General features: G+C 40.8%; 1 protein-coding gene across 1 annotated transcript; it reads left to right on the top strand.

The window, feature by feature from the left end:
• Positions 1 to 4,117: 4,117 nt before the first annotated feature.
• On the top strand, positions 4,118 to 7,663 carry LOC148010991 (phospho-2-dehydro-3-deoxyheptonate aldolase 2, chloroplastic-like). Its single transcript, XM_087671177.1, has 5 exons — positions 4,118 to 4,767; positions 5,903 to 6,180; positions 6,415 to 6,691; positions 6,769 to 7,014; positions 7,102 to 7,663. The coding sequence occupies exons 1-5, from the start codon at positions 4,231 to 4,233 to the stop codon at positions 7,366 to 7,368; spliced, it is 1,605 nt and encodes a 534-aa protein (XP_087527303.1). The 5' UTR covers positions 4,118 to 4,230; the 3' UTR covers positions 7,369 to 7,663.
• Positions 7,664 to 11,563: the final 3,900 nt, after the last annotated feature.

Here is an 11,563-nt window from a genome sequence, read left to right as displayed (position 1 = left end):
CTTTTGCATTGAATTGGACCTCCAACCCCTGCTCTACCATTTGGCCAACAAACACTAGATTCTTTGTAATTGATAGCACATGTAATATATCTTTCAGACTCTTTGTCTGGACATCATACAAGACAAGGGAACCTTTCCAATGTGTGAATTTGGGTGGCATGAATCATCACCAGTCTGCACATAACCTGGGTTTTGTAAGTCCTGCATCTCTCCAAACCATTCAACATAATTGGTTATATGATTAGATGCACCTGAATCGACATACCATACATCATCATGTGTCCCCTTTCCTATAATTGCATTCATCATATGCTGCATAACAAACAGACACTCATTTTTGTCTTCATTCTGTCGTGAAGACGATGCATAGTTTTCTTGCGGCAATTTACCACTACGAATATCATCCTTCTTAGCATAACAATTGGCTGTAATATGCCTTGTTTTGCCACAATAATGGCAAACAATAGCAGAATTTCCAGAGCCTCTGTTCTGCCATCCACCTCTTCCTCTAGAGCTCCCCCTGCCTCAAAAGTTTCCTCTGCCTCTAGAAACCTGCATTTCACCAAACTGTTGATTGAACCTGTTTTGCTGGTTATCACCAGCACGTCCCATACCACAGCCTCTTGAAGAGGATCTACCACGTCCCCTTCATGAACTCGAGTAAAATGCTTGGACCTATTCACCATTTCTTTCAGACGAATCACCTTGCATATTGATCTCTTCAGTAATAATGAGAGAGATCAACTCATCAAAATCTGAAAATGGCTTCTATACATATACTGAAGTAACAAATGATTTCCATGCCTTCTCATTGTTAAGGCCACTCAGAGTGGATGAAACCAAATCATCATCATCTGGCATTGCATCAATCACTGCTAAAGCATCTGCAATGCTCCTCACCTTCAACACATACTCATTGACAGACATTTTCCCTTACTTCAAGGCATTCGACTCTTGCTTGAGTTAAATCTTTCGTGCCTTTGTATTTACTGAAAACATGCTCTCAAAATTTGTCCAAGTTGCATGTGAAGTTTCTGCATTCCTGGTATGTCCCGGCATAGTATTATCAATGATTGCAGATAGCCAGTACATCACCTTTTTGTCTTTCACATTCCACTCTTTCCATGCTTTTAACTCATCTGGCAGTCGGAGGGATACCCAGCTCTGGCTCCTTTTCTTCACCTGAAACAAACTCATAAAGGCCCTTTCCAATGAGAAAGTTCGTCACACGAAACTTCCATGAAGGGTAGTTGTTCTTGTCGAGCTTCTCAATAATGGGATTTCCACTATTCTCTGCCATTATCACAAACAAGGATACAACACAACAAGCTAGTCTTCTGCAATCTTTCACAACACATGCACAACAATACACCAAGCAACCTTTTTTACTGATTGCTCAATAGTACATGTAGTCTGCAACCTGTTTGAAGATAAAGCTTATGTTTGCTTTTTGTAAACACCTCAAAAATTATAGATTTGCAATCTGTAATCTGCACACCCACTTTCAGTCAATACAACCGAAATCATAGTGTACCTTGAAACTGATGTCCACAACCTTGCGGCTCTAAAACGGGGCCTGAAACGGCCTCAGACGCCCAAAATAACTGCACACACCAAATCTCACTACAATCTGAGATTTTTGCTCGACCCTGCTTCCGGTGCCTTCACATGCACTATCCAAGAGAGAGAGTGGAAGAATGGGAGAGCTTCTTACCCGTTGGCCCGGCTCTGATACCATGTCAAGAATCACGTGATGGGGGGATATGCTTGAGCTGTTGCGCCAAACACACATTGTATACACAAGAGGAAGCTCACTCAAGAACACAAGAAGAGAGATGGAGGCCAAAACGTTTTCTTGCTGGTTTCTTCTTCTTCTTCCACACACTATACAATGTACACAAAGTATAGATAAGATACAACATAAAGGAAAGTGGCCTTCTAAGTCAAACAGTGCATAACCGACTACACTAATCGACTGGCATTATATCTTTGCCAGTTGTAGTGAAAGGTGTAACAAACTAAATATAATAAGTGATAAGTCAGTGGCCATGTGAGTATCATAATGACCACCAACGTGCTAAGTATAGATGTGTGGACTCATCTAGCTAGATAGTCCATCATCAATGTCCACACGTGTTAAGCTTGCCATCTCAACATGTAAACAGTTTGACCATTAAAAAACATTTATGCAACTCACTTGGGAAAAAAAATTTATAATGGAGAATTGTTAGATGACAATCTATTGGCCCCTTTACCCTAGGGCTAGGAGGGTGGGATGAATGCAAGAAGGCGGGTTAAACACAAGTTCATAGGCTTCATAGACTTCCTTTCTTTTTCAACCCAAAAAAATGTAGCCTTCTCATGCTCTTTAGACTTCTAATGTATTTGTAATGATGGCCTTTGCAATACAATGCTCCCAACTGTGGCAAAAGTATTACTCATTTGAAATTATATGCAATAGCTGCAAAATATCCTTTCCTTGCAATTAGCATCATGCAATGCGTAACACCATGGGTGATATGTTTTCCAATGCTCTTTGTAAAAGCGTTGTCCTTTAACCTTTTGAGGCACACTACCCTCATAATCTAGGGTAGCATCTACATGAGCAACATATTGCTCTTGAACCTCATCAAGGCTTCTTATAGCATCATCAAAAGAATCCATAGCTTCATTTACATCTTCCATAGGTATGTTAAGATCCAGACTCACATTTGCATGAATAGATGCACTAGGTGTATTGGATGCGGATAGAGGTGCATTCGACGTGTCACTACCAACAAGAGTGGAATCCCTGTGAGTCACATGCTTCTTTCTCACAAGTGCTAGAGATAGAGTCAATTGACTCAAATCTCTCTTAGGACGGCTCATATCCATAATATACATGCAGAAAGTAAAAGTATGTTACATTGAGATACTCTAAATGGTTGAACATTAGTACATTACAACTAGTTGCACATCATTAGATTACAATTAGTAGCCATTGTAACTCACATGGTTCTACTTTGTAGAGGACTTGATCAATCATGATGGGGACATAGATGATAAATCAGACTAGCATGAACAAATACAATATATGAATAGGCATTTATTCGATAATACAAATTTTTATTGATGTGTTCTTTTGAAATGCAAATACTAGTCTTATATAATTGGTAGTAAAATATTTACATCAATCAAAATGTATAAAAAATTTAGAGTATATGTTTGAAAGAATAAGCTAAGAGTTTGAGAGTTGATAATCAAGAATGGTGATGTTGGTAATGGTACGCGTGACGCCCCCTGGGCACTGGGGCTGTGGGCGACTAGTCATTTGTCAATTATGGGCAAGTTTGAGGTGGTCGCTAGGGTTTGGCTGGTAGTGGTGGCCGCAATGACCCACACTGGTAATGGCTGCACTGCCGCAGTGTGCACTGGTAATAGCGACACTCCCACAATTTGAGTGTGACGTCGTAGTTTGCCACTTTGTAATCTAGCGGGGAAGAGAAAGAGCAGAGAAAAACTTTGCCTCGTGACCCGTGATTGTTTTGTGTGTAGCAAGTTGTGCATCGCTACCAGGTCACTGTGACGCTACAACAAGCTAAAGTCAGAAGCAACCATTAACTTTGAAAGCTATAGCCTATAGGTGATATGACTCATGACTCATCATGAGGATGGCAATGGTGGCAACAAAGCAGACTCTCGAGACTCTCAACACTCACATCGCTTTCGAAAAGATAGGGCTTGTTGCTTAGGGATTCGGAAAGGGTTTCAACTTTCAAGTGGGATTCGAAAAGACTGGCATAAAATGAAAAATAATAATATGAATAATTATATTTATAATAAAAACATATAAATATATATTAAAAAATTTTACCATTTGAATGCAATGTTGGAAAAGTTTTGATGGGCAAATCTTTCTCTTTGTACTTCAATAGAAAGGGTTGTAAATATTTGGGTTTCTGTAGCAAGTCAATAATGGACTAGGAGGGCTATGCAACCTTGAAAAATGAGCCTTTTGGGGGCTCTGGATCGCAGCTCCGGAGTCCCACGGACAGTGTGGAGTCTTGACGAGTCGCCTCAGGCGCTCTCTTGACTCGTCTTCTGAAGGAAAGGTTTTTTGGGAAAATGTCCAGTTGACTCGTTCCTCGAAAACGATGGCACGCACGCTTACTCATGATTACCATTAGCCTTTCATAACAATCACAATCACAATTCCAGAAGGTCTGTTTTTCTCAGAACACCAGAGAAGCCATGGCGGCATCATCCTGTGTAGCAGGTGCCCTCCCCAGCGTCTCGTCCGATAATCACCAACTTTGTTCTCACAGTCTGACTATAACCCACCTGCATACCCTTAGCCCTAGCCATACTAGCCATAGCCAATTTATCAGGCAACGTAGACACGATATCACGGGCCTCCCCGCCATATCCAACTCTCTCCGAGTAGACACCCTCCCTTCAGCCCCCTCCTCTTCTCCCCCCCCACCATGGCACCCTTCCTCATGGGCCTCCAAGCCGGCCCTCCAGCTGCCCCAGTACCCCGACCGCGACGAGCTCCAATCGGTCCTCAGCACCCTCGAGAGCTTCCCCCCTCTCGTCTTTGCCGGCGAGTGCCGCAGCCTCGAGGACCGCCTCGCCGAGGCTGCCATGGGCCGTGCCTTCCTCCTCATGGGGGGCGACTGCGCCGAGAGCTTCAAGGAATTTAATGCCAACAACATCCGAGACACGTTCAGAGTCCTTCTTCAGATGGGTGTGGTGCTCATGTTTGGAGGGCAAATGCCTGTTATTAAGGTTAGATTAATCTTTAGCAGGTGACAAGGGATTCATTATCTGTTTTTTTTGGGCAATTCCAGCATATGCTTCCATTTGTGTCTAAGATGTATTTAGATTATCTGGTGACCAAATACCTGTTACTAAGGTCAGATTATCTTTAACAGGTGACGATTGATTCCACATGTGGTTCTTTGGGATGTCTTACACATGTTTCTATTTGTGTATAAGATGTTTTCATAAAACTATCTGGTGATAAAACCTCCAAACCAGGATCATATAATTTCATAAGGCGAAGTCAGCTCTTGCTAGGCAAATTCAGTTGAGATTAGTGTTTATGATCACAAGAAGGTTTAAACATGTTCACATGTAGGAACAGGGACTCTTTTCTCTTGTTTTTTCACTATAATGTTTAACATCACGCACGAACTTGTGTGAGGGAGGCACAAAGATTACCTATCTAGATGCCGTGAGGGGCAAGGGGCTGTGAGCCCCCAACTCTCGCTATCGTGTTTAACATCATGAGCTTCTGTGATGAGGGAGGCATGGCATACCCAGCTTGGTGTGGTTGGGGTTAGTGGGCTGCTGGCCCAAGGTGGGGGCACAGGCAGCCTCCTGGCCCCAATCGCTGCGCCCAACCCACATAGTCATGTGCTCCCGCCCTCACAGAAGCTCATGATGTCGTAATTTGCAATGTGGGAATTGTAGTGAAAATTTGTCTTAAATTTATTGTAGATGTTTGTAAATTCATGCTTCAGCTTCAAATTCAAGATTGCAATCTATGCACGATGTTTTTATTGCTGGGAAAGGTGTTGTTATGATGAAAGTTTCAAGACCTTCTTGCACGAAGTTGAGATTATGTGTAAGAATTTCATGTTCAGACTGGATTTTTCACATGCTCGATAAATTTTCTTTCTTGGAAAATCATTGTTCGGCCGAACGTTCAAGTTCTTCCCGGGCAAATTCCTTGAGATTTTGACAGACAAAACAAGCTTCTTTATGGAGAAATATGTGACGAAAGATCGAATGATAGGTTGCTCTGAAAAGGATTCTGTTTTCATCCGTGAGGTCTTCTCTGTCATACAGAAAACACAGTCAGTCACAGTATGAAGATCTCTGCAGTACTTCTATTTGAAAGACTGTTCATGATGTTTAGGTTGGAAGGATGGCAGGGCAATTTGCCAAGCCCAGATCCGATGATTTTGAGACCATCAATGGAGTCAAGCTGCCCAGTTATAGAGGTGATAATGTCAATGGTGATCCTTTCCATGAGGAGGCACGGCGTCCTGATCCACATCGCATGATCCGTGGCTACAGTCAAGCAGCAGCAACCCTCAATCTGCTAAGAGCATTCGCAACTGGAGGTTATGCTGCCATGCAAAGAGTAACACAGTGGAACCTTGACTTTGTCTCCAATAGTGAACAGGGTAACAGGTGATCGCTAGATCTATAGATTTACCTCATGTAAGAAACTATATATATTATATCACATGTTATCTCATTGTCAGTTTGTGCTTCACATCCTACACGTATTTGATGAGATTGTTATTTCAGTTCACATTACACAGTATTCATGAAACCTAGACATAGGACAATGTGGGGCTTTCCGTTTTGCTTTCAGCCTTGCAAACTTGCTGATTGATTACATTGGACATTTTTGTATTGTAGGTACCTAGAGCTAGCTCATAGGGTTGATGATGCATTAGGATTTATGTCAGCATGTGGATTGACTCTGGATCATCCAATCATGAACACGACAGAGTTTTGGACATCTCATGAATGTCTTTTGCTACCATTTGAGCAAGCAATGACCCGTGAGGATTCCACAAGCGGGCTTTGGTATGATTGTTCAGCACATATGCTTTGGGTTGGAGAGCGAACTCGACAATTGGATGGAGCACACATGGAGTTTCTTCGAGGTGTTGCCAATCCTTTGGGTATAAAGGTATAGCTCCTGCTATCATTGCTGGTTACCTGACACTTCTGGGTTCTCAGGATTTATGACATTGATACGTATTCCAGGCGAGTGACAAGATGGATCCTGTGGAGCTGGTTAAAGTTTGCAAACTTCTGAATCCAGAAAATAAGCCAGGCCGTTTGACTATCATTACAAGAATGGGTGCAGAGAAGATAAGAGAAAAGCTACCACATCTTATTCGGGCCATTAGGCAAGCTGGCTTGACTGTCACATGGGTGAGTGACCCCATGCATGGCAATACTATCAAGGCACCTTCAGGGTTAAAAACACGACCATTCGATACCATTCGGGTATGTTATCTGTCATTCAAATACACAGACAAGGGTTAATATTGGGGTGTTTGCCTTTGATGACTTGGGTGGTTGTATTATGTGCAGGCGGAGTTGAGAGCTTTTTGTGATGTCCATGACGAAGAGGGCAGTCACCCCGGTGGTGTGCATTTAGAGATGACAGGCCAGAATGTCACAGAATGCATTGGTGGTGCTAGGACAGTTACCATGGACGATTTGAGTTCTCGGTATCACACACACTGTGATCCACGGTTAAATGCATCACAATCATTGGAGCTAGCGTTTGGTATTGCAGATAGACTGAGGAGAAGACGCATGGATATTCGGAGTCTCAAGCATAAAGCTTATATATGAGCAAAGAAAGAGATTTGTGAACTGCTTCACCTAGTGACCTCAGCTCTGTTACTGTGACACATCTTACAAACAGGTTCTAGTCAGCTTTTAGTCATGACCAGGAGATCCATGGAATTCCCAATTCTTATGAAGCGAAGCTCATTTATGGTCAAAAGAATATGTGTACATTACTTTCTTTCTGGGAGTAGATAAGAATAGATGTTAAGCTATGACCTCAACTCTCTTGCTGTGATGAAACTTACATACAGATTGTCACTCTTTTAAGGTAATGATCATGAATTATTTTTGGTGGAAATGTACAGAAGCTTTATCTACAGGTTAGTTTCCTGCAGTGCAGACTGCAAACCGAAGTGGAACAAGTATGCGCACTTAGAATTCCCCTCTGGTCATGAGTTTGGTGTGAACAAGAGTGTGTGCACTTAGGATTCCCCTCTGGTCCTGAGTTGTAGGCTCATGCCCAAAGTGCAAAATTGCACGCCTATCAAGTATGAACGACTCATGCAAGAGCACGGCATGCTGCAGGGGATGGCAATGACACTAAAGTAGCGGTGTTTGCGCGCAATGAGCCCAATCCAATGGTATTGTGTGTACGTTTGAATCAGCCATTCATTTTCCAAACACACACTCCAGTGCTTGGGCTACTTGTGATAAATCTTGCAATTGTTGAGTAATAGGCAGAATGTTAGGAGTATTGTGCATCGACCACTGTCGTAGTTGCTTGTAGCAGTGCCAGCAGTATTGTGCAGCCGCCACTGTTGCAGTGAGTAGAGATATAACAGAACAGTATATCTGAGCTGGTTCAATGATCAAAGATACCAGCTGTACGAGAGTGACAGCTACTAGTAGTTGGATATCCAGAAGTTGCATGTTATTGACGTAATGAGCTTTGTATACGTGTGGTCTTGTCGCAAATTGCAAGTGATATAAAAACAGCCAAAATGTGATGCATGCAGCACAATAGACACAAATCGCTTCGATCTGCCCTTCTCTCTTTGGTAGAGCATGAGTGAAATACATGGAGTGTTGCAGCACTTAAGTCTAATTAAAATTTGTTATTGAGCTAGTCTACCTACTCAATAACATGCAACTTCTGGATATCCAACTACTGGATAAAGGACCCCCCCCCTTGCCGCTGCCTCACTTGCAACAACCCCTTCTCTAGGCTCCCCATATTAATGAATTTGGTGATCCCATGTATGCACTTCTATACTTACTAATGCCAATTCACCCGACAAACAACACTTTCAAGGTTTATAATCACTAACACACATCTTCCAAAATAAACATGTATAGAGCCTTAGATATCCATGGGCGCAGATGTATTGGGTGTAACCAAGTTAACCATTAATCAATGCCCTTCTTGTTTAGAGTCTTATCAGGTTTGCTTGTATTATGAGCCTTAGACAACTCAGATGTATTGGGTGTAACCAAGTTAACCATTAATCAATGCCCTTGTTTAGAGTCTTATTAGGTTTGCTTGTATTATGAGCCTTAGACAACTTGTCACATTACATGGGAGGGTCCTCATGCATGCATATGAACCATAATGAAGGTGGAAGCTATTGTCTTCTTGTATTGGTGCACTTCCATTTATGCACCATAATGAAGGTGGAAGCGATAGTCTTCTATCTTGGTGCACTTCAATTTAACTTTGCCTTCCTTAGTTAGTATTGACATGACTTGTGCAAGAGGGTTGACCAATCATTGATTACCACCATATAACTTACCTTTCTAGTAGGGGCGACTTGGTAGAGCCTTCATTTAGTTTATGTGTGAGCTTTCTTCAACGGTGGGCAAGGTGAGGGTTTCTCGCTTCTTGATAGGCACCAATAAACTTGCTCACTTCTTTGCTAGGGAAGTATGCTTGGTGCAATTGGCAAGCAATTTGAGACAAGTATGCCTCAAAAGCTAGTGCAATTGAAGCAATAAATAGATGCTATGGATGGCAAGGTTATGAGCACTTAGCATTGTGTCACGATTAGGAGCATTCTAAATCAACTTGGAAGTGTTTGGAATGAAGTAGATAATTATGACTTTTGATATGCTTGCATGGACTTAGGAATGAAGATGAATGTTTCATTACGAGTATCTATTATGATCTTTATTAAATAGGGTGTCATTGCTAGCTCAAGTTGTGATCCATTTGTTAAAGTACTAAGCAAGAAGAGTAGTTTAGGGAGGATGACAAGTAATGTGGTGAGAATTAATGTACCTGGAGTACTAGAAATGGGGGAGATATAAATAATAATTTCTTAATGCTCTCCTTTACACCTATGAAAAGCAGTCATTTGTTATTTTTTAAAAAATGGGTGTCAATATGTGCATTGTACCTTTTTTAAATCTCTTGAATTTCAAATCATGTAGTTCTTTTTGGGGGCATTACTATCAACATCATCAATTGTAGCTCACATTATTTAGTGACATTAATAGGGAACATCTTCTTAGTATAAGAAAAGGAGGAAACCTAGGGGAAAATCCTTTGTTTGCAAATAGTAAGGACTTGTAAACACATGGACAAGGGAGAGTAAAGGGGCAAAAAGGTCTTACAAGATATGCTTTCTTCCTCTTCTATTGATAATTTGGCTTCTTCCTTTCTCCTCCTCTCACACTTTCTTCCATGGTGGGCTCAAGGTTAAGCCCCTTTTACTTTGTTTGCTTTCATATGAGAGAGAGAGAGAGAGAGAGAGAGAGAGAGAGAGAGAGAGAGAGAGAGAGAGAGAGAGAGAGAGAGAGAGATTGTGCTTCATAGTTAATTGAACCTTGTTTTTGTTCTAGTTTAGAATTGGATTAATGTAAAGAAAGGAACATAAAAGAGAGGGGAAAAAGGGAGATTGATATCGGAGAGGAAGAGTAGGGGAATCCATAGTCAATCAAAGGTTAGTCTAATGGTAATGTAATTAATATCTCGAAGTGAATTCTAGATGTAATTAGTACAAACTAATATACTTTTGATATAATTAGTGTTAGGCTAGTAAATTGTAGGCATCTTTAGCTAGTTTGATAAATATTATCAATAGTTATTATTTAATTTATAAATCTTAGTTATTATTATTAGTACTTATATTGATCTATTAATATCTAATTAGTGGTAACTAGTCATTACTTGCATGTGCTTAGGAGAGGTGAGAGCAATGATTGTTTGTGTATGCATTGGTCTCGTACTTGGTCCTTCAGCTCAAGCTAGGTATACTTCCTTTCCCTTCATGGTTATTTTATGCTTTAGCTCAGTTGTAGGGTGGTTGATTGATTAATCATTATTAGATTAGTAGGATGGTAGCAACAGTTGATTCCTAGTGATAGAAGATTAGTAGGTTAGTTGGTTGAGTAGTACATTAGTAATTTTGTAGCAATTATTTAGTAGATCTAACATGGCATGGTGGGCTTAATATACTAGTAATGGAGGATTAGTAAGCCAGTTAGTTGATTAGTAAATTAGTAGATTCATATCGGTTGGTAGATCAAACATGGGATGGTAGGCTTGATCCATGCATCCAAAGAGATATTGGATTAACAAACAGATGAAGCCATGATTAAAGTGCTCTAAAAAACAAGTGCTTGAGTAGATTAGTAAGTTGGTTGGTTAGTAGATTAAGAGCACTATTGAATTGGTAGAATTCAAAATCAAATGCATTGAAGTTGAATACCGCAAGTCGTAGATTATACAAATACCTGGCTTCTAGTATGTATTAACTACAATTACATTGCTAATACATAAGTCGACAATGATTATATGCAAGAGGCATGATTGAAGAGCTCAAAGAAACAAGTGCTTGAGTAGATCATTTAGGTTGGTGGATCATGCAAGTCTCTTGGTGTTGCCATGATGAGATACCAAACTCAAAAAAGTTGTTGACCATAGCCATAATAACATTCATGTCACAAAATTGGATTCCTATGAAAGCTTCAAGGTAAAGCCATTCCCAAATTTGTTGTTTGGGGCTTTGTACCTCCTTGTTCCAAATTTTCTAATTACTTCTTGCACCTTCAATTTTGTACCCTAGCGAGGAAATGGATGAAGAACAAGAGGATGTTAATCTTTGTTGAGATGAATTAGTGAAGAACCGATTATATAAACTAGAGGAAGGGCTCCAAAGCCCAATAAAGAATCTAGTAACCATGAATATTAAATATGAAATGAAAATCATGCTGGGGGTGCAAATGGCGGACAACCCCCTTTTGAGTTTGGTTTGTCATT

This window comes from Lygodium microphyllum, chromosome 29 (assembly GCF_053477565.2).
Source record: "Lygodium microphyllum isolate KBCC chromosome 29, Lygodium_microphyllum_v1.1.10, whole genome shotgun sequence".
NCBI lineage: Eukaryota > Viridiplantae > Streptophyta > Polypodiopsida > Schizaeales > Lygodiaceae > Lygodium > Lygodium microphyllum.
The sequence above is the reverse complement of the archived record's forward strand: the minus strand, read 5'-3'. Positions and strand labels throughout refer to the sequence as shown.

Excerpts from the sequence above, each read along its gene's own strand:
- LOC148010991 (XM_087671177.1), top strand. The coding sequence starts at position 4,231 with ATGGCGGCATCATCCTGTGTAGCAGGTGCCCTCCCCAGCGTCTCGTCC. Across the intron at positions 6,181-6,414 it reads AATAGTGAACAGGGTAACAG|GTACCTAGAGCTAGCTCATA; the intron begins GTGATCGCTAGA and ends TTTGTATTGTAG. Across the intron at positions 7,015-7,101 it reads GACCATTCGATACCATTCGG|GCGGAGTTGAGAGCTTTTTG; the intron begins GTATGTTATCTG and ends TATTATGTGCAG.